The sequence below is a fragment of the Colossoma macropomum genome, unplaced genomic scaffold, assembly GCF_904425465.1.
Source record: "Colossoma macropomum unplaced genomic scaffold, Colossoma_macropomum, whole genome shotgun sequence".
Lineage (NCBI taxonomy): Eukaryota > Metazoa > Chordata > Actinopteri > Characiformes > Serrasalmidae > Colossoma > Colossoma macropomum.
In genome coordinates this window covers 30,022,851-30,045,942 of record NW_023494793.1, presented here as the reverse complement: position 1 = coordinate 30,045,942, position 23,092 = coordinate 30,022,851, and the positions used below count along the sequence as shown (strand labels likewise).

General features: G+C 38.4%; 3 protein-coding genes across 7 annotated transcripts in view; 1 reads left to right on the top strand and 2 right to left on the bottom strand.

Annotated features, from left to right (window-relative positions):
• mad2l2 (mitotic arrest deficient 2 like 2) overlaps window positions 1-1,308 on the bottom strand; it is a 43,997-nt gene extending 42,689 nt beyond the window's left edge. For all 4 annotated transcript variants that reach the window (XR_005007664.1, XR_005007662.1, XR_005007663.1 and 1 more), the window contains exons 1-3: window positions 792-1,308; window positions 213-331; window positions 58-129 (exon numbers count right to left, since the gene is read on the bottom strand). Coding sequence is in view for 1 of the 4 variants with exons in the window: in XM_036579137.1 (XP_036435030.1) it covers window positions 58-129; window positions 213-331; window positions 792-831 (231 nt within the window). In the remaining 3 variants the exon portion in view is untranslated. The remainder of the gene's footprint in view (window positions 1-57; window positions 130-212; window positions 332-791) is intronic.
• A 1,685-nt stretch (window positions 1,309-2,993) lies between these two features.
• Window positions 2,994-6,816, top strand: smim1 (small integral membrane protein 1). 2 transcript variants are annotated; one of them, XM_036579135.1, is made up of 3 exons: window positions 2,994-3,126; window positions 3,552-3,677; window positions 6,395-6,816. In XM_036579135.1, the coding sequence occupies exons 2-3, from the start codon at window positions 3,586-3,588 to the stop codon at window positions 6,516-6,518; spliced, it is 216 nt and encodes a 71-aa protein (XP_036435028.1). In that variant the 5' UTR covers window positions 2,994-3,126; window positions 3,552-3,585; the 3' UTR covers window positions 6,519-6,816. The 2 variants fall into 2 exon arrangements, with proteins under 2 accessions (XP_036435028.1, XP_036435029.1); XM_036579136.1 differs by having other exon boundaries at window positions 2,995-3,126; window positions 3,566-3,677.
• A 2,453-nt stretch (window positions 6,817-9,269) lies between these two features.
• lrrc47 (leucine rich repeat containing 47) lies at window positions 9,270-23,006 on the bottom strand. Its single transcript, XM_036579134.1, has 7 exons — window positions 22,385-23,006; window positions 20,306-20,767; window positions 19,490-19,606; window positions 16,152-16,267; window positions 14,828-14,930; window positions 14,153-14,242; window positions 9,270-9,877 (listed from the first exon to the last, which is right to left on the bottom strand). The coding sequence occupies exons 1-7, from the start codon at window positions 22,967-22,969 to the stop codon at window positions 9,656-9,658; spliced, it is 1,695 nt and encodes a 564-aa protein (XP_036435027.1). The 5' UTR covers window positions 22,970-23,006; the 3' UTR covers window positions 9,270-9,655.
• Between the last annotated feature and the right edge of the window lie 86 nt (window positions 23,007-23,092).

Below are 23,092 nucleotides of genomic sequence, written 5' to 3'. Positions count from 1 at the left end.
GCCCTGTGATTGAGATGGACACCTTCTCAGTCACTGCGTCTTTTCTGTAGGTCTCACCTTCTCAATAAGGGGTTTAACACATTGGAGTGTGTCCTGGATATACTGGTTCAGCTCGGGGTGACATGACATCTGAAAATCAAATAAATATTCCTCATTTAAAGAGGGTTCACTAGGAAATCAAATCTCATTAGGGTCAGTGGGGTCACGCTTACCTGCACAGGAACATTGTATTTTTTCCTCTTTTGAAAGATCCCAGATGGATAAACCTCTCTAACGTAGAGGATCAGGTGGATGGCTACTTCCAGAAACTCACAGAGAATATCAGCCACCACTGAAAAAAAAAAAGCAATACAATATCAGACGACGTGACGATATATTTACAGAAAAGGTCTATTTGAGAACTATAAGAATTCCAAAACACCTTATAGTACTTCTATCTACAATCTACAATATTTACTTATCCATGTATTATTCTTATTGTATTGTAGTAATTTATGATAACTGTGCAGTAACTTGTAGCATATAGTAAGTCTAGAGGTCACCAGTCTTATTCACAAAGGGCCAGTATTCACTTAAACCAAGCAGAAGCAAAGCTGATTCCCCTTATTTAATCAGTTGGGCTGAGTCTTCAAACAGGTGGTTAGTCGTAGGAGGTATCCTCATGCTCGGCTGGAATGAAAACCTGCAGCCACATTGGACCTTTGTGGGTAAGACTGGTGACCGATTCTTAAGTATATAGATCTTTTTCATAACATTATTAAGAACAAACAATGTACAGATCAACGTTTTACCTTGACCAAAATTAAGGTCCTGTCTTGTAAGAGTTGTCATCGTTGCACTAAATTACAAAAAATAGGGAATACAAAGCCTAGAACTTTTTTTAAGTAAGACACTGATTGTCAGCTAAAATGCATGGTTACACTCCCTTTTATAAGCTGTGACTACAAGATAAAGCCGAGTCACCAGTTCAGTTCGGATTTTTCATAGAGAAATATATTAAATAAATCAGCCGATGATGCACAATGTGGCTGCTGCTACTGGAACGCCGCTTATTTGCTAACCTAGCTAACCTAACCAGCTTAGCTTATCGTTTCCCGCTCTTCAGTCCTCTCAGTCAGGAATAAACACGCCGTCTCTTTACGGGAGTCGGCTTTGATTCAATACAATAAAATCCAGCGAAAACATCTGAACGGAGCGATGATTTCACACAGAGACCGCGCTGAACGTTTACTGACAATTAATGTTTACAACTGTGTTGACATGCGAAGCTTTTCTTCTCGTTTCCTAAGTGAAATCAACAGCCCCACTGCCCCCTATAGGACTGGAGGAAATCAGCAGCAACAGCAATAACATTGTGTTGTGACTATGTACTACTTACTTGTCCTGCTTACAGACCGCTATAGAGAGTAGCTCATGTTCTCAACGTCGTTGTTGCTTTATATTTCTGAAAAAGCAAAATTAAAAATAGCACCAGTTAAGGAAACATTCTGCATTACTAACTTGTTTACAGAAGTATTTATCAGAGATAGTTGGATACATTTACCCTTAAGCAAAAGTTCATTTACTTAAAGGGATACTCTGACTAAAATGAAAAATGTAACCAGTGCTACATCTGGGAAGAACTTGGAAAAAACCACAACTGCCTTGGGGTTAATACATAAGGCTAGGCAAGCTGTTTTTTCTTGCTGGCTGGCTGGCAGAAGGAAGAAGAATTTAACCTAGCCAAATATCAGATTTGCATTTATCAGCCTCTACATTAGAGGATTTCTTTATCACTGTGGGTGGATTCCCAGTGATTGTGTGTTGTATTTGCATGCTGTGTATTATATTGAGAGAACACAAAACATGATTGATGGTTTTAGGCGGGAATGGCCCTTTACTTACTTACGATTTTGATGGATTTGTGCTTTGTATGAATATCTTGTAATGATAATACATTTTACTTCAACTCCAGTATATTATTGAGAATTCTGCTTTAGTCACTCACATTTATAGTTCCTAATGTCTTTTTTTTTTTTACTTTTGATTTCATTCTTTTCTGGTGACGCCCCTGGACTGTTTGCTAACATTTTATTTTAGACTGAAGGTATCCAAAAGAAAGAAGGACAGACCCCGAAAAAAAACCTTCAGTTCCTGTGCTGATCCAGTAGGCCTGCTGTGCAAAGAGACCACCTTTCTCTGATCGCACAGTAGGCCTACCTTTTCACTGATTTAATTTCCAGTCAAAACGGCCCTTTACCTGTTATTCTTATTTATTTTTCAGCATCAGGTAAATAAGCAGAAAACAAATTTAAGAGAAAATTAAACAGAGCCTTTATTACAGCTTCCATTCTTTACAGGAGACTTGCTCTCAGTTTTTCAAAGAAATCTGCAGGGATATTTTTCCACACCTCCAAAGTTCAGTCTTAGAAGTTGGTTACATTTTCTGCTTCTCACAATCCAAGTAATCCCTAACACATTCTATAATGTTGAGGTCTGGACTCTGGGATGGTCCATTGTTCTGAGAACACCAGCAGCTTCTTTGATTGATTTGCACATTTTCTTCTTTTTTTGTCTGTTTTAATTTCTCAGTAACGGCTTCTTGACAGATACTCATCCTTTCAGACCCAAAATAAATAACTTGTCCTCAATGGCCATTTTGACTGAAAATTAAATAAATCAAAGGTAGCCTTTGACTTTTCCAGAGTGCTGTAGATGCTGGAAGTGCCACTGTAGTTCTATGGCAACTGAGTACTTCAGACCTACCTTTCTTAACATTTATTTATCTGAAGTTACACTTTTACCTGAGTTCAGTAGGTTTAGGCCATTCTGTCTATTTCTATCCCTAAGATGGTTATAAAAGTGCTTAAACAAAGATCTCTTAGTAGAATCTACTTATTCTCAAGGACCAGTAATGAGCAGCAGGGCCAAATGTCACTATTTAAATATCTCTGTTTTAGCACAGTCATGGATCTTGGCCTGATTATCTGCAAGCAGTGGAAATCACCGGGTCATTAGGTGCTTTATGACAGGCAATGAGTAAAAGTTCAGCTCAGAGAACTCATAGACCTGCTGCTCTTAAGCAATGGCATAAAATAAGAGAGTGAAAGAGGAGTAAATCCTCCACTCGGTGCGAAAGGAATTCATGTAAGTATGACTGAGATAAAGATTTGAATAACTTGTAAGAGATGGCTGTGCAAACTATAGAATCAATAAATCAATAAGGATTGTTTTTTTGTGCATTGTAGTAATGATTGTGGAGTTTTCAGAAGTTGGTAGAGTTGAGGATTGCATTGAGGTTAATCGGTCTTAGTATGTTTGGAGTACTTGTAAAAAGAAAAAAATTCTTAAGAAGTAAACTAAACGTATATGAAACAGTCAAGGAAAGTGTGAAGTCGTGACCTGACATGCTGAATTGGACTTCAGCCAACAAGCTGCCTTGACTTGCTCAATAGCTCTACTTAACAAACAACAGTCACAGTGTGCTGCTGTGAACACTAGTCTATGAATGTAAGCATGCAGTGTTGTAGTTTCTACATTGCATAGGTATTATTGGCATATTTCCTTCACAGTTGTCACTATATAGACACTAAAGGCGTGTAGGAGATGGAATCCGGTGAAGCGAGTGTACAATATAACCGCTGGAACGATGAAAACATCAACGTCAGTGCAGCTGCTTCTCAGACTAATCTGAATGGGTGAGTGTTCATGTATTCTACCTTTTTAAATCTTTTGGCAACGAAGATATACAAAACCTGTCATGGGAACCCTATGAACTCTTAGGCTTATTGTTCAGTTAACCATAAGGTTAATTATTAAGTGACTGCTATCAATGAATTGGTGACTACTACAAATGAATGGCAAAATATAAAACATTTTGAGTAACTTAGACCAGTGGTTCTCAGAATGGTCATCGAGAACTCCCAGACGGTGCATATTTTTCCTTAATCCCAGTTTCTAAGATCCATGTATTCATATATCCAGGGGGCCCTCAGGACCAGTTTGGGAACCTCTGACTTTACAGCAGGGGTGTCCAGTCTTATCCGCAAAGGACCGGTGTGGCCGCAGGTTTTCATACTAGCAAAGCAGGAGAATATTGTCAGTTGTTTAAAACAGAGACTAACTGATTAAACAAGTAGAATCTGGTGTACTCCAGCTTCTTTGTAATGAAAACCTGCAGTCACAGTGGCTCTCTACGAATAAGACTGGACACCCCTGCTTTACAGGGTTAAAAGATAAAATCCCAGCTTGGGTTTTGTCAACAGGCTTTTCTCCTATTAAAACCAGCATAAATCTAAAATCACTTCTTAGTAATAGGTGACTAATACCAGCAGCTATTCGCCTTGCTTAAGTTCTAAAAGGCCCTTCAAAAGGTAAAATCTATGAATGATTAATTGACCTCACCTTTCCTCCTTAAGTCAGTGAAGATTGAGTGTGATTTTTACTGAAACATCTTTTCAACCTTCATTTCATTAGGTCTGGTTCATTCTTTTTGAATCAACCAAATGCTTCCTTCATTAACATCTCTTCTTGTTGCACTACACTGCAAGATCCTTCATATAACTTCCCCCAGTAACCACTAGGCAAATTACCATTCATTTTCATTCAACTAAAAGTGGTTATTTGGTCAGAAAGTGACTTTAAAATCATCTTAAAGTGAGTCCCTAAAGTAGGATTTCAGGGGGAAAATCCAAATATCTAGGTATGGATAAAAAGTTCTGTAAACATTTACTATCATATCATTAATGTCCTTGGAATGCCGTGAGGACGTCAGAAATGACATTGTTTAAAACAGGGCTGCCAAAGTGTGGCCTGAGTGGCAAAGTTCGCTTGTGAGGACATTTAATTGGCCCCTAGAACGTTTCCCTAGCCCCACCCCCTCATCCTATGAGAGAACAAACAGATTTTTAATACTATATACAGTCATATACAAAGGTTTGGCTGCCCCTGGTCAAATGGCGTGTTTTGTTGAGAAAATAAGGTAACACGTCCTCTGCAGCAGGGGTGCCCAATCCTGGTCCTGGAGATCTACCACCCTGCACAGTTTAGCTTCAACCCTAATCCAAGAAATCTGATCCAGGTAATGAAGGCCTGAACTCTCCAGGGTGTTAGATCTCCAGGACCAGGACTGGGCACCCCTGTTCTACAGAGAACACACTTCACATTTTAATGCACAATTACTGTTAATTTGCTGAACGTTACCTATTGAGGGGAAAAAAAAAAAAAAATCATAAAATGTGGCCGTGCAAAACTTATGGCACATTAAATTTTATGTTTATTTTTTTTTTCAATACTAGTAAATAAAAACTGGACAATAAAATTTCCAGAAAAATGCCATATTCAAATTTGTTCTCTGTGGAGGACGTTAACTCATTTTCACTCAGCAAATCAACATAACGTCATTTGATTAAAGGTGTTTAAACTTTTGCATACCACTTTATAAGATTCAGCTCAGTATTTCAGTGACAAAGTATTGTGTAATGTTTAAAAAAATGTAAACTTTATGTACCTTCTTTATTCGTGTACTGTTTTGTCCTTTTGGCCCTCAGCCCACCACAAATATTACACTTTGGCCAGACAAGAGGTTGGGCAATCATCTGTAAGACCCCATAAAATAACGTCCTTACAAGCCAATCTGAGAATGTTCTAAGGATGTTATTTTGTTAGGTGGGATCTTGCATTCTTTGAGATTTTCAGCAGTGACAGCAGGGGCACATATCATGTCCACTTTCATATTCTTTGTCAAATAATACTGTAATAACCTGCTGGGATCTAAAACACATTTTGCCTGAGGTAAAACTGCTGGGTCACTGATTGATTGATAGAATTCAATTTTCTTTAAAATCCCTATTTCCATTGTTGCATCTCTACTTATGTTTTAACCTTTCCCTCAAATTTATAAGTCCAGAGGTCACAGGGTGTTCACTGTAATTTAAATATAGATATCTAGATGTTTTTAACCTCATTTATGTATTTAAAATATCTGAACCTTATGAATATTTGAAAACTCATCTCCCAAAACCTCACTCACCTTCTTGCTTGGTTAGGTTTTCTTTTTGATTTCTGCAAGTCACATTATTGGCCTGGTCATAACTATAGGCCCAATGTTGACCATCAGTGACATCACAGCTAATAAAAACTCATAGGCTACAGTACTTACATTGCCATTTTTTGTATACCAACAAGGGCTTTCTATAAATATATAAAACAAGATTGCTTGTTGTATATTACTTTACATGACTGTCTTCGTGACCGAATGTTACAATTAAAAACAGTTTGAATGAATGCTTTTTCCATATGACATTTGTACAGCTGTACATTCTCAAACAGAAAAAACTCATTTGAATTCTTGCAGTGTACTCTAGGTGTGACCCCATCTCGTGTGTTTCTGATGGTGTTTTGTTTTATGGTACAGGATCTATAACAAGGTGTGCACAGGGCAGCTGGGTATTGCTGTAAGAGTGGCAGGCTCGCTGGCTGTAATGGCTGCCATGTACATCGTCGGATACATCACAGGATACTACGTCCACAAATGCTGACACCCAAAAGGCCATTTAAATCGCTGCGTCCACCATACAATATGGTGAATGACTGAATAAACTGTGAGCTTTTTATATATTTACACACCCAATCTTCAAGCTGGAATTAAGCACATTTCTCTTGTTCCACAATTTATAGTATTATCAGAAGGTAAACATGGTTTATGACCTGGTTTCTCTGTATATGGACTTAATGTATTCTATTGCAGAAAAAAGTTTCAAGTAATGTGGTATAACAATGTAATTTTGCATGATCTTCCATTATAAAATACATGCACTTTTAAAAAGTCCCATTTGACGTCATGATGTTGAGTTATTTTAATTTGCCTTACATAGAACCATACACAGAATTGAAGAACAGAGATCTTCATAAGTTGTTTAATGTGAGTCCGAGCCGAGTCTCGAGTTTAGTCACATTAGCTTCAGGCTAATACAAAAGTAAACCCTTTTACAAACCTGTCAGTTTCAACACTATTTCAAATAACATGACTTTCATTATAAAATAACCTCCAGTCTGAAGGACGGAACTGAAAAGACACCCGCAGTAAATGCAGTGTTTAAAGTAAAAGGAAAAACAAGTTGAGACGGTTGGTTAGTCTGTAGTTTATATAGCATGTATGCTAGCTAGCTAGCACAATCTAACTGAAGTTTTAAAGGAATGTGTTCTGTAATGTACTAAAACTTCAGTTAAATAAGCTGTTAGCTTTAGCTATAACAGCTATTGCGCTAGCTCACAGAACATTACTTGCAATTCAAACAACTTGCTAGCCAACTGTTTCAAGGGCTCTTTTCTTTCTTTTGAACGCTGCATTTACTGCATGTAGCGCTAAGTTCAGTCCATCAGACAAAGTTTTTCTATAAAGAAAGACTTGCTATTCAAAGCTGCATGTATTGAAGGTGACACCGCTGCCCACTGACTGTAGCAAGGTTTTTATCAGTTTACCAATTTGAGGTCCAAACTCAGTTTTATTTGCATTTTTTTTCTCAAGCTGAAATTTCACGACTCAAAAGTCTCAAGTCCAAGTCTAAAGTCATTTAAGGGCTAGGCAGAGTCAGAATTGCGAGTTGGTCAACGTGCAACTCAAGTCCTCATTGCTGATTAAGAATAATACATTTTAAACAAAAATCATTACAGTTTTTTATAATGTAAATAGGCATAATCTGTCTTTACTACTGCACATGTAGAGGTTTATTTGCAACAACATTCAAGTACACCTCAGTCTTGACCGTAAACAATCTTAATAGTGTCCACATCTTCTTCTTTGAGCAGTGGTGTATTCAGCTCATCTTTTGATGTTGAGAAGAGACTTGCATTTACTCCCATGATCCACTGTATAATCCTTTGATTGGTGTAATATTCCTCTTCTTGATCATCTAGCACTCCAACTCTTCCTTCCTGCCCCATCCCTCTTTTCCTATGCGAGCTCTGTGTCTCCGTCTCGATGGCGGAGTCTGAGAGTGTCTGTGTATGCTGTTTGGGCTCACGCACGCTACCAGAGTCTTTAATTCCTTCTGTTATGACTCCACTGTCCTTGGTGATTGGGCTATTCTCCTTTAAATCCAAAATCTTACTAGACTGGTCAAGGGCTGACCTGCTGAGCATTTCGAGCCCAAGCTCTAGATTCGGAGAGTGTTCCGTCACAGTGAATGTAGCCAAGCTGCTACAGATCAGGCCCACTGTGCTAGCAAACTGACCACCCTCCTTTTGTCTCCATATCAATGCTCTGTCCCTCCTTAAACTAACAGTTGAGATATTGGCTTTCTTACCCATTTGCGGCATCTCGCGTTCCCTAAGCCGACTTGGCACCCAAGTCTTCCCGCCATGAATGGAGGTTACTTTTGAGCCATATATTGGAGGCAGCGAGTTGCTCTTGACCAATGTCCTGCCATTGCTTCCTTTACCTTTATCCAACGAACTGGTCTGCAACACCGCCTGCCGAGGTCTGAGGATGAAATCTGGATTATTGGTTCGTATTCCCAATAGTTGATGAGATCCATTCAACGCAGTTGATGTTGAGGGCCCACGGGAGCCAGCAGCCTTTGGGCTGTCAAGCTGCTTAGAATGAACGTCCTGGACTTTCGCATATTCCTCAAGTCTACTCCAACATCTTGTCTTTTTGTCTAAAGTTTCCTTGTTCTGATTGGCCAGCTGAATGGTTCTCATAGTTGGCTTATATTATTGTAGAGATGCAAGTGTGTGGTGGCATGCTGAGCGCATTCAGGGAGGTGCTGGCTGGAGCGACTTTGCTCATCTTTTATATCTCGGGACAGTAGGGCTCAGTCTCTGAGACTCCTCGGCTTCACATTCCCTCAGGCCGCCGGTCATCCGATCTGTAACCAAACCCGCTGCTTTCACAACAACCCACAGATCCCCAAACAAACCCATGCCGGTCAGTGATCTACCTCCAGGAGACAAAACAAAGTTCAATTGTTCAGCCAGTATGGCCAATTTAAAAGGGACGTTTTGATCTTTTGATCAGTTCCTTTTTGAAAATTGTTGCATTCAAAGATAGAATCTCTAGAATTCTTTAAAAAGCTTTATGAAACCTATGAAATGTGATCGTTAAGAGGGATTATGTCATGTATTTGAGTTCCAGTATCTACAGTCGTTCACTTGTAACACAAGACTGTCTTGATCTTTGAGTCTAGGTATATGACACAAGAATTTTGACCTTGGTGAAACGTGGAAAGTTTCTCAATGCATTCTTATAAAATTAAGACTGACAGTGAAGAGGAAAAGAAATAAAACATTTGTATTTAAAGTTATTTATTTTTCTTGGACAATAAGTGCTGGACAAAATGCATTAATGTACATCTGTGCTCTATGAAGATTCTGTTTGTAAACAACATGACTGCATTCAAGCTATGAACCACTTAGAACTGCAAATTAGCTAAAGGTGAAAGAGCAATTTTTTTTTATTTCATAAAAATCAATCATAGTTTAATGACAGTGTTAAACCCTGTACATCAACCCTGTGCAGAAACTGCTGCAAATACATAATTATGATGCAGAGAGAAGGACAGACCAAGGTTAAAGAAAGCCAAGTGACAAATTTACTTGCTGTTTAAACAGAGTATATTTACTGGCGTTGGGATAAATATCCGCTATTTTGATGCAGTTTTCTTGTTGAATTTGGTTACCGGACGATGGTCAGATGGCTAACGTCAGAGGTCAGGTCAGTTTTGGATGGGTACACAACCTTCAGATTGCCTTCAGCATCCAACACCTTCACTTGCACCACACTCAACTCAGGTGAGGCTGAGCTGTCAACCAAAGGGTCAGAGGTTGAGTCCATCTCCCCATCTGATCCAGCCTCCTCTTTATGGTCAAAGGTAAACTTATTCAGCTCAGCCATTTTCTGAAAGAGAAACAAAAAGCACAGTTAAGACAGAAAGCAGTGCTCACTGAATGATTTTAAATCCTAAAGGATGTGCTAAATCAGTCAAAACGAAGATGAACAAAACTGTGTGCTTCATGGATGCTTTATAAATTTATCTGCCATTCCCAGTTAACTTGCATCAACATAAAATTATCATTTTGGGGAAACAAGGTTTTGTTCCAACATTCACCCCCCAAAAGTATTCGGACATTTATGCCATACTTAAAAATGTATTAAGTTCATTGTGTTATGAAATGCAATATCAAACAAAGTGGCATTTATGTTAAACAGACACTTGCAAGACAGTTTCTTATTGCGAAAAGGCAGCAGGTGAGTTTCAGATCATTATTGTTTGAGCGGTTTCTTCACAGACTTCTGCAGATTTGTATACACAATGCCTTTGCACACTTCTGCATTCATCAATGAATACAAGCTCAGTGACATCACAGTAAGATTAACAGGCTACCATCAGTTTGATGCTGTGCTAAAATTGTTTCTCTCTGAAATATCATTTAAACATTTTATGAAGAAACCCAAAGAACTTCACTAAAGTTTACCATTGGTTACATGGTTGAAGTGTCCAAATACTTTTTGGGGCCTAATGTATGTACATTTGAAAAAAGAGCTGGGTTTGGTATTTGATGACCCATGATAGTATTGAAAGGTCCATTATTCAGAATGTCCAGATCACGTTTTGCAGATGGTTAAATATTTAGCAGGAACTGGAGCTGACGTAAAAGACAAGAATGTAGGACAGACGTTTCAATTCCTATCAGGGCAGGAATCTCACGCCCACTTGACATACCATAATGTTTTACCTTCCATCTCCGGTTTCCGACATCACCTTTTCATTTAGCAATAGTTTTAAAATGACAAAGCCCAAAAGCATCAGTAAGAAGAAGGTTTTTAAGCTGCAGATGCTACAGTACATGGGACAATATTGCCTATTGCCTGGTGCCCCTGGCTACAAAATGTCACATTTTGGCAACTAACAGTACAGAGCCTGTGGTCCCTGTGATCACTTGCCTTGGATATTTTTTTTTTGTGTTTTTCCTCTTTAACAAACCACCAGACCAGTTTAATTTTCACACATTCACAAATATCCTCCACTAATTACACAACAACTACATTTCACTAGGCCAAACTATATCTAAAAATAATTAGCACAACATTTTCTTGATAAACACACACAGTTTGCTATAGCTTAGACCTAGTTTCTGACTTTGTCTTAGCATTGACTGACAATGAAAAATTTTAACGAAATCACATTTTAAATAATATTAATGGGTAACAACATGTTTTGATTACAAACTATTTTTCCTCTCGTTTTGAAAGTTGTGACTCCTGCTGGTGTGGGTTCATGGCTGTTTTTTCTCTTTAAATGATACAAAAGTGACTTGTGTGATAATTGCTCCCCCTTGTGGAGAAACTTCAAACTGCTTAAAGATTTTTCTAATTCAAAGCAACACCTGACTGGTTTTTGGTACTGAAGCACGCTTGTTCATTGTAAATGCAATGAACCGATCAGGCATAACATTATGACCACCTCCTTGTTTCTACACACATTGTCCATTTTATCAGCTCCACTTACTGTATAGGTGCACTTTGTAGTTCTACAATTACAGATGTTAGTCCATCTGTTTCTCTGCATACTTTGTTAGCCCCCTTTTACCCTGTTCTTCAGTGATCAGGACCCCCATGGACCCTCACAGAGCAGGTACTATTTGGGTGGCGGATCACTGATGTGGTGGTGGTGTGTTAGTGTGTGTTGTTCTGGTCTGAGTGGATCAGACACAGCAGTGCTGCTGGAGTTTTTAAACACCTCAGTGTCACTGCTGGACTAAGAATAGTCCATCAACCAAAAATATCCAGCCAACAGCATCCTGTGGACAGCGTCCTGTGACCACTGATGGAGGACTAGAGGATGACAAACACAAACTGTGCAGCAGCAGATGAGCTATCATCTCTGACTTTTCATCTACAAGGTGGACTGACGAGGTAGGAGTGTCTAATAGAGTGGACAGTGAGTGGACACAGTGTTTAAAAACTCCAGCAGCACTGCTGTGTCTGATCCACTCAGACCAGTGCCACACACTAGCACACCACCACCACGTCAGTGTTACTGCAGTGCTGAGAATGATCCACCACCCAAATAGTACCTGCTCTGTGAGGGTCCATGGGGGTCCTGACCACTGAAGAACAGGGTAAAATGGGGCTAACAAAGTATACAGAGAAACAGATGGACTACAGTCTGTAACTGTAGAACTACAAAGTGCACCTATATAGTAAGTGGAGCTGATAAAATGGACAATGAGCGTAGAAGCAAGGAGGTGGTCATAATCTTATGCCTGATCAGTGTATATACAATACATGTTTCTTTAATTCTGGACACTAATTCAAAATTTTCGCCATAAGATTAATTTTTTTGGTGGCCCAAGTGGCCAGCACAAGTTTTCATATCAGTCAACTGCTGCTACAGTACATAACAGTGCAGCCAGTGCTTACGCAAGGCCTTCAGTAAATTACTACACTGCTGTAGGACTGATGAGGCAGATCGGCGAAACACTGATGCGTGTCTGATGAATCCACACCTGAGAGAACATGCTCTGTGCCTATATGCTTCTGAAGAGTTTCGATTGCAGCTGCATTGTGTGGTGCTTACGTGACACAGTACACTCTGTGTTTGTTTTAGTGTGTGTGTGAGAGAGTGTATTGCTGGTGCAGAAAGATGAGCTCATTCCTTCCAATGGTGTTCAAATAGGCTGAGGCTTGGCTATAAAATAAGCACAAGACCTAGAAACAGATCCTTCACTCTCCACACTACAGCTTCACTGACAATTAATACTGTAAAAGGGCCTTGATTTCACTGCAAGGAACTAAAGAAAACCTCCCAACACACTTACATGTTGCTACTATATTAACAAGCATTTACCATTTTCATTTGATAACACTCATTTTCCTTTGAAGGGCATTTCCTCTAGATGGCACGATGCCATTTTATCTTTTCCAATAGCAATACTGAAACTCTGAGTATTGGCTAATATGGATACACATCCGATATTTATTTCTTTAAAACTACCAAGTACTTCACTTAGACATAAATCAAATTCATTATGTTCTTTCTCAGATATTAAATCCACTATTTTCCTCTTGTATCAGCTCACTACCAATTTCAACATCAGTAGAAAATGCTGGATTGGATCTCGGTGTCTAATGATTAATCTGATCCAATCCTGTAACAAATATTAGGGAGGCAAAATGATATCAGAATCAAATATCGGCAGGTAGTTGCTTAAGAAAAAAAATTACATGAACATTTTACTTGAACCCTGCTACACTGACATCACCATGCCATAAACATGTCAAGGCAAATGTCATATGCTGTTATGCGTTGTCATGACAGATTATGGCCAGTGATGTAACACTGTCATGGTATCATTACTGGTAAATATCATGACAGATGACAATGGTTGATGTCACGACAGCAAACTAGAATACGCTTAGCGAAAATTAGCACGTGGCAAACTGTCTAAAACACCTACATACAACCCATACATTATACTGCATTATTAATCCTACAGAAAGAAATGTTATATTTCTCCTTAATGCTAATCCAGTTAGATGAAGTCTCAGTTTCTATATTATATAAATGTTTAGACAAGTCCATGAAAAATATCAGATGTCTGCACTCGCCCACAATTTGCATAACGCATATCGCATGCCTAAAGAAATCTATTCTGAAATAGCACCCACTCACACTGTGTGATGTGATGGTGTTAGCTGTGTATGTCCTGTGGAATAGTAGTGTCTGAGTAGTTTACATGGTAATTTAATGAAGTGCTTCATTTAAAAATAGATAATTTCTAGACGAAGGTTTCAGTATTAATATCAGGGAAAAAAGTGGTGTTGTTCCATCTCTAACCTCCTACACTTTCCACCTGAATGTCAGTACTAATCCGACTAATCTTAAAGCTATGAAAATATGCAGAGATGTGACCACTTTTTTCAGGGTAAAATAAAAGTTTATTAATTTTATATGAGCGTCGAATATTCTACAAGTACCCTAAGTGGGTCCCACACTTACAGTTATATGTATCTCTGTAGAGAATGTGTTCACTTATTTTCAGAAATCAACAAAACTTTTAAATATGACTGTAGCTGTACTATAGAACATACATGCATTTGTGGGAACGCAACAGTGGGAAAAAATGTTTAAAAAACAAAAAATTAAAATGTAATCTGTGTGACTCTTACTATAATCAGTGTGTCCATGACATCCTTACAGATCTGCAGATTGGTAGAACTCGTCACCTCGAGGAACAGTTCACGTGTTGTCTTTTTTATCTAGAAGGGAGAGGCAGAGAGAGAGAGAGAGAGAGAGAGAGAGAGAGAGAGAGAGAAAAAAAAACAATGGAACAATCTCTCAAACACTGGAACTCTATACTTATTGGAACACTTCATAATATATGTCTATTAGTATCAATCAATCAATTACCCTTTATTTAAACACGGAGTACATTGTAAACAGTAAACAGTTTACAGTAAGGTCACTGCAATACTAGTTCTGGGGCCCTGTTTAAGCTCAAGTGAACTGGAAATAACAGTTTGATTATGCATATCACCAGATGATGAACATCTGTGCATGCAAAAGCCAGAAGCAGCTGCACTGAGCTGATACCACAACCACTGAACTGTGATGTTGACACTTAAAAAAAGAAGTATATGAAGGAAATAAATCAGACAGAAGTAATATTACAAGCTCTTTTAGGGAAGTCTTAACCATGTCCATGGCCTACATGGGCATATAACCACTGAGTGAGCAGTAAATTTCTGAGTATCAGCAGCTGTAAAAACAGCACCTGACCTGCCCTCAGCGGTGAGTTCAAATGTTCTGGAATGCCATGTAATTACAAAATTACAGCAGATTACCTTTGTCCTCTCACTGTTTGTGATTGGAGGGAAAGAGATCACATGACCATCAGCATCCACCAGGCAAGGGTAATGATCTTTCCCATCCAGCAGCTGAAGATACCTGTGACAAAAAAAAAGACTATTAAACACTGCAGTACACTGTATTATCAGCAAAGTTTCTTTACTATAGCCATGCAAAGGTCCCACACTTTAAACAAAGCCAGAAATAAAGCTTCAGGAAATGTACAGTTGTATGCAAAAGTATGGGCACCCCTGGTAAAATTACGTTTTGTTGATTTCCTAAGTGAAAATTGAACATATTCTCTACAGAAAACACACTTCTGCACCTGAATTTAACATATTGAAAAAATAATACATGAAATTTGGCCTGTGCAAAATGCATGGCACATTTTAGAATTTATATTTTCCATTTCATTTACTTAGAAAATCAATAAAATGTGTAATTTAATCAGGGGTGTTCAAACTTTTTGCATCCAACTGTATATTCTGTGATAAAATCCTGTTAGACTAATTTTTTTTTTTTCCAGAAAACCCTACTAAATAAGAGCTATCTGTCAAAAAATCAAATTTAGTCAAATTTACATTCCCCTTAGCCCAAACGTAGAGGATCATCCAACACGTTTGTTGTCTGAAGTTTGCTTCTTTAGTTTAGTAGCACTGAAGCTACATGGCTAAAGTGGTTAAAAAGTAATGGAAGTTAATAGTTACCAGTGCGCATCATTTGCCTCAAACTGTGTCAAGTTGTTAAGAACTCAAAAAGACAGGCTAATATGGTTTGTCAGCGTATACTGTTTAGGTATGTCCTGATGATGATCCAGTGCAAATATTCAATATTTTCTATGTATATATCTGAAGATGTTGATACATAAACATTTGTAAAACATAGAAACGGGATCTACATCTATCTGTATATACCTTTACATAGGGCAAAAGCATTAACATGAATAAAATGCATATTTGAGCACAGCAGGCCAGCAGTAAATAAATATTCTGCTCTTCTGGAGTTCAATAAACATATCATCAAATATCGATTTGAAATGTCAGCCAATCTAAACATCTGTCCTATGGCAAGAATCTTTGTAGGCAAATATCAGCAGATACTGACGTGATTCCAATATCATCTCGCACCCCTAATAGTGTTAACAATAAAAAAATGGACAAAAGTACATCACATAGTTAAAAACAGTAGTAAGCCTGAATTTTGTCCACATTCTCTCTGTTTTCATAAAAAAACTGTACAATTCAGTGTCAGAGACCTTCCTATTAACACATTAGCTGTCCTGCTGGTTAACAGGAGTTCTGAGAGTTTGATTTTTCTCACTTGTGGAGGCCTGACACATTCTGGCGTTTCTTCTGCTTCCTCTGTTCATCTGCTTCCTGCTGGAGCATCTTCAACAGGTCACCTGCTTTCATCTCCTTACGACCCAGAGGAACTATCTGCAAATAAAGACATGTTTAACATCCTCTGTCTTACTGCTAAAATGATCTTTAGTACGAATATCACAATTTATAACAAAAATGCATTTCATACTGTTCACAGTACTAAAAATACAGCAGTGTCATTTCCATATTCTAGCACACGTTACTACTGAGATACAGCTGAGCCTAGCACGCTTTGGGAAACTGGGAAGCCTGAACGCAGTCAATCTAATGTCAGTCAAAATAAAGAATGAAACTGTGGTTTGAAACCAAAATATACTGTAGCAGCGCTACACATTATGGACAAAAATTATGTTGGTACTTCACAATTACAATACTATTTTCACATGAATACCTCGATTCATTAAACACTTGCACAGAACATGTAAAGTGAGGTCAGGCTGCTCACAGCACACAATCGGAAAAAAAGCTGGTTTGTTAAAGGGATCGCCTGCACATAACAGCCCACTGAAATATCAATACTTTCATAATGATTACAAATGATATTCGGTAAAGTTATATATTACAAATGATATACTGTACCGACCAGTGTTAAGAGACTGTTCTGTGATAACAGCTTTAGTAAGAATAAAACACACACAACAAAGCCTCTGCCACTGCTAGATGTACAGAGACAAGTGCTGTATGAATGTTCTGCACAAAGAAACATGACAAAAAGCAAAAGCACAGGTCATGTATTATTAATACCAGGAGTTATGTGTGTTCTCAGTGACACTATCTAACCAGCAGATTAGAAACTAGATTCCACACCATTCATAAAAACAAACAGTCTTACCAGATGTCATGAAATATGCATAATACCCCCCCCCCCTGCTGGCAGTTATGTAAGCAGTGGGAAGATTATGCAATCCATTACTGGGTAACATCACTTACTGGGCAGCCTACTGATTAAGGATCTTTTTGTACACAGTTAACACCTGCAGCTCAATGACACTATTAAAATTCAGGCAAGAATGCAGTGGTAGTTAACATGAGACAGCATGACTTCTCAGCAGCCAGCACTGAACTTTATCCACACCTCACCTTATTGAGAATCAGAATCACTTCATTTCACCAAGTATATTACAAATACAAGGAATCTGTCTTGGTGAGTGCATATATATATATATATATATATATATATATATATATATATATATATATATATATATGCAGACCGTTAAACATTTCTCTAAGAGACAAATTAAGGTACAATAAATAGAATAAATACATAATAATAATAATAATAATAATAATAATAAAATAAATAAATTCGCTTATATATTTTTACATTTCTTTATATATTATCCTTAGGCAGCCTAGTGAGTAAGAGTAATTTTACACATATTTAACACCTGCAGCTCAATGGCTATTACTTCTTTAGCACTACTGGAATTTGTGTTCATTTCAATAACACTTATTAAAATTAATATAATTTTTTCGTATGTCACACAAAGTATAGGAACAGGGTAGTTAGCTGCAGTGCAATAAATTAATGTTTATGGCTAATTCCAATTTATTTACAGCCAAACTGGACAACGGTCAATACTGATTTAGCTGATTGTTCAAGCAACAGGCAACAAAGACAATAGAGGATTTTCTATTCATCTCTTTCAAGTGTATTTTGAAAACACACATAAAAACCTGGATGGGACAGGCAGAAAAGTTTTTTCCCCTTGGATAAGGTGGAAACGTTGCTTTAACAATAAATGATAAACAGTGATGGAAACTGATTTTTCAAATAAGTGATGACAAATGAAAGTACGGTGTTTCCGCTCCAGATGATGACAGACAAAGTGGCAGATGACAGACGTTCGAAGGGGTTTGGTGGGTAACGGCAAAGTGGGAGCAACTTCAGCCCTCATTAAATGGGCTACTGCCTGCTCTGCCCAGTGTCTCTGAACTCTTAGGGACAGCCATGTATAGTTTACGGAGGGCTGTCAAAACTGCCCTATAAAGCGCTAATAAAGGGTCGAATCCCTCCACATAAAAAGTGTGGGAACAGGGAAATTACTGACTCTTGTTTTGTGTCGTACGGTGCAAGCATCTGAAGTTATCTTTGGGGATTTGTGCATAAGAGTACGTGACGGAAACACTTTGCTTCAAATTTGTGAAACGTTTGAATGGAAAACCTGCTGTTAACTCAGTTTATTTGTGCTTTAGCCAAAGCTCAAAATTTGCAGGGTAAATGAACAAGCGGATGTGAAATACACATGGTGGTGTTGCTAATGGGTTGAGCAGGCATGGATGTGCACAAGTTCTAGCAACGTATTTAAATGCAGACAATGTGTACTTAGCAGGCTCACCTTACTTATGTTATAAAATTGCAACGCTAATCAGCCAAAATAAAATGAATCAACTAATTACCAATTGTATGTTAGGAGATAAAATCATCTGATTCCAATAAGGCATGCACAGAAATTTCAGCAACTGATTTTTCGACCAAAAAATTGTAAAAAATGCAACAATCAACTGAAAAAGAACAAAACAAAGATTAAATCAGACACACAATTAGGTGTCTAATCTAAAACTTCAAAAATAGGTTCAGTGGTAATAAAAATAGAGAAACATGCTGTTCCTTTCGCTTTTCTGTGCTGGTCAGAGCGGGCACGTTCAAACAGTTTAAGCAGCAGAGGATCCACAGTTAAAACATCAGCTATGTGGAGGCATTTCAGAGCTTCTACAAGAAGCACTAGAAAAGTGATTTGTGATGTCTGTTAATGCCAAGTGTCAAAAAGAAGCACATTTCACAAGAACTTCCCAAAGTGTCATATCACCTAAAACATGAAATACGCAGAATACAGCAAAACAGAAGAAGAGGGAAAAGTCCCTGTGAGCATGCAGGTGCCACCTGTGGCCTCTTTTTTACAGGACACAAAAACTCACTACAATCTCAAGTGAAAAGTTCAAGGAAAAAATTAATAGAGTAAATAATTTCGGACGTTGGATTTTGAGGCATATACTACAGTCTACAAACTGTAATTAGTCTATGACAATGAAAATCGTCTAATAATAACCCAATACTACCACTACTACAAATAATAATAATAATAATAATAATAAGTCTAATGCTTTAATAATACATTTATTTGATATGAACTTTTTATTCATTGTTTTTTCCATTTAGGTAAATAGGACTGAGGGATGATTTTTTTTATGACATAATTATGATTTCTTTCATGGGACACATGTATGCACATACTCACATACACACATGCAGTGATACTGATCCATCCTTACCCTCAGAACATCAGGAGGTCTGGCATCATACTCTAGAGGGGCCTTCAGTAAGCTCAGGTCATGAGTGGCGATGGTAGCTGTCGTCCTTTTGGCACAAATTTCATCGTGAAGCTTGGTCTGAAGAATTGATAAAGATGACAAATTAAGAGTACAATAAAAATAGTAATGAATACATTGAAAAAAACACCAAAAAACAACTTTTTTGTATAGTCTTGATTTAATTAAGGATGTTCTTAAAGAAGTGCTGACGGAGCCATTAGAACTAGTGGTGTCCAGCGCAAATATTGTCATTTTATTTACTATCCAAAAAGACCAGTGACCCTACAGGTGTCTTTTGAGATTTTATATGTAATGATGATAATGGCCAAAAAAAGATAATCTTTCTCTTTTCAAGCAATGTATTTCATGTAATAACTTCCTATTAAATGCTTTGTCGTCTAGTTCCTACCACCACTATTGTAAACAATTCTGACTTGCATACTTTCTCTAGAAAGGAGCATTTCACATTAAACGTTTCTGATTGATTTGACTTCTTAACGATTTAAGAATGCGTACATTTTGAAAAATCATTGGAATTCCCGTTTACATTTTTACCTTACAGTGGGTTTCTGGAGAGGAGAACGGTTAATGTACAGCTTAGCACTTAATTAAAAGAATCGGTTCATCCTTTGGGCAGTGTTTGCAACCAGTAATATATATGAAATTCAGTGTTCCTATGTCATTGTTTGGTAGATTAAGCTACTTTGAACCTTTTTCACTAAAGATTTTAGAATATCTTGGTAGATGAGATGGGACTTTTCCATCATTTTTTCTTACCTGAGCGACCAGAAACCTCTTGAGTGCATTTCCTGGTTTCAGGTTCATGCCCTTAACGATACAGCACACTATAAATGGCCGGACGTCCTTCACCTGCGGAGACACTTTCACCGTCACTGCTGCAGGGGCATCAGACACATGCAGAATCCTGACCACCATCTGCTTCAACTCATCCACTTCCTCTTCCTTATTCTTCTGCTTCTGAGCATTCTTCTTCTTGGAGACATTGCGATTCCTATCACTCCTCTCAGCGCTCTCCCCGTCTGGCTGCTTGCCCTTGCCTTTCCCACGGCCCCCTACTCTCAGGTAGTCGAGCACAGACTTAGTCTGGCAGCCATTCACCATCTTCTCCAGCCGCTTGTCTTTCAGCTTGTTCCCTTTGAAGTTGATCTCCTTCAGCTTGGGACAGTCAGCCAGCTCGAATGGAATCTCCTGGAGCTTATTGTTGGACAGGTCCAAAACCTAAAGAGCAGTTAGAATACTTCAAGTCTGTAAAGCTAAAATCATTACAAACGTAGTCTAAAATATTTCAGCATTACATAAGTTGACTCTATACTTAAACATATACTTCACGCTTCAGACACTCACCTTTTATTTACATTCAATGTCCAATTTATCGGGTCCACTTACTATATAGGTATAGGCACTTTGTAGGTCTACAATTACAGACTGTAGTCCATCTCTTTCTTCCATAATTTGTTATTCAATGATCAGGACCTCCACAATAACACCACTGAGCAGGTATTATTTAGGTGGTGGAGACACTTAGCGGGTGTTGCACTGATACATAATGGAGTAGACAGAGCAGTGCTGCTGGAGTTTATAAAGTGAAAACGATGGAAAATTATAATCCGTCATATATTAAAAATATTTTAAGTAAATAGGCCTCTTCTGCCTTGATCGGGTGCCACTGCTCGCCGTGCAAACCTCACCCTCACAAACCTCCACCTGTTTTCCCTGTTTTTGTACTATAATACTTTATACTAACAATGTTTTACTATCCGATGTCGACCAGAGGAGCATGGGTTCCCATTCTGAGTCTTGGTTCCTCTCAAGGTTTCTTCCTGTTTCCCTAGGGAGTTTTTCCTTGCCACTGTTGCCACTGGCTTGCTCATGGGGGCTTGGACCTGGATTTCTTTCTGTAATGCTGATTTCCTTGTAAAGCTGCTTTGTGACAACACCTGTTGTAAAAAGCGCTATATAAATAAACTTTGCTTGCTTACTTTGCTACATAAATTTGCCTAAAATACCGACAGCTTTGTGTGTCGCAAAATGCCGGTTAGTGTTACTCATGAAGCAATAAATGATTTTAAAATTGAAAAAGTGACAATGCAATATTTGTTTTTTTTCTCCCATAGAAAGTGACTTTACTTTTTGTTTTTTCCAGAAAAGCTCAGATTCAAGTAATTTGAGTCAGTGGTCAGCTGTGTTACAATGTCACTGATGTTGTTCGATTTAATATGTTGTGCACTTGAACTATATAATCAACAGTTCTACCCTGTTTGCCTCCGCACTGATGGAATGACCCTCCTAAAATGGCCAGTGAGGGCCTCCACAGTGGTAAAAATGATGGGCTCCAAAAATTATGGAAAAAAAAGTGGAAGTTTCATTTTGGAGATTTTCGTCTTGCCAAAACATGACATTTTTGTGTGTTCTGTTACTTTTTTTTCAGGAACATTTTAAGAATGCATGTTTGGACTCTAACCATATTGGATAATATTTCAATAGAGCTTTCAACAGCTTGTATATATGGGGGCAAGGCTAGGACAGTGAGGGGGAATACTGCATTTGTGAAAGTGAAATTACCCAAATAATACTGAATTAATCAGTTATATATTTACATGTATTATTGTTGACTATTTACTTAACTGTTTTCCCAGCATTATTAGCCTCTTTAATTTGTTGATTTATTTAACTGTCACAGAAGTCTACCAGGGTTTCCCCCCTGGGGTGGTGGGTTATGTTGGAGAGTGTAGTTTTGAGAATTATTCTGTATTCATGATGGTCACTTTTTGTCAAACAAAACATAAAACAATCGTTCACAAAAAAACCGAATGCAATAAGTAATGATCAACAAACCTTAAGTGCAGGCAGGTTGTGTATTTCACTGCTCAGCTGCTCTATTGCATTTTCTGAGGCAATGATAGTGTTGAGCAGCTCCAGGCTGGAGGAAGAGCAGAGATCTTCTGGAAGTTGGGTCAGCTCGTTTTTAGACACATTGATGCTGCAAAGCTTCGTGCACTGACTGAGTCCATGCGGCAGCTCCCTGATGTTGTTACAGCTAACGTTGAGCGTGGTCAGCTCACCCAGAGAACAGATCTCCTCGGGCAGATCCTGCAGGGCGTTGACCGACAGGTCCAGAACTTTGAGCGCCTTCAGCTCGCCGATGTCTTTGGGCACTGATGCGATCTTATTCCTACAAAGAATGAGGCTCTGCAGATGAACCAGGTTCTTGATGTCCTGATGGATGCTGTGTAAGCTCGGACACTGACTGATTTCCAGGTAGTTGAGGAGAGACAGAGAGTACAGTCTGGAATGGACACCGCCGCAGCTCTCTATCTTCTTATCGACTGCTGCACCCTGCAGGACCAACTCTCGCCTATTTTCTTTTTCTGCCTTTTCTATTTCTTGCCAAACAGTCTGTGAAGCGCTTTCCGCCGCCATGCTGCCCAACACGACACCGGAAGAAGTGAGTGACTATATCCGGAAGAGGCTGTACAATCTGGTCCGCCCAGAGAGAACAAATAATCTTCGGCACAACTTCAGTGACTTCAATAAATGCGGGGA

Bases quoted from the DNA above. Each gene is read 5' to 3' on its own strand.
- smim1 (XM_036579135.1), top strand. From the start codon at position 3,586: ATGGAATCCGGTGAAGCGAGTGTACAATATAACCGCTGGAACGATGAA. The intron at 3,678-6,394 runs GTGAGTGTTCAT...TTTATGGTACAG, and splicing joins TCTCAGACTAATCTGAATGG to GATCTATAACAAGGTGTGCA.
- lrrc47 (XM_036579134.1), bottom strand. From the start codon at position 22,969: ATGGCGGCGGAAAGCGCTTCACAGACTGTTTGGCAAGAAATAGAAAAG. The intron at 19,607-20,305 runs GTAAGAAAAAAT...TCAATTCTTCAG, and splicing joins AGAGGTTTCTGGTCGCTCAG to ACCAAGCTTCACGATGAAAT. The intron at 14,243-14,827 runs GTAATCTGCTGT...TCTCCCTTCTAG, and splicing joins CAAACAGTGAGAGGACAAAG to ATAAAAAAGACAACACGTGA.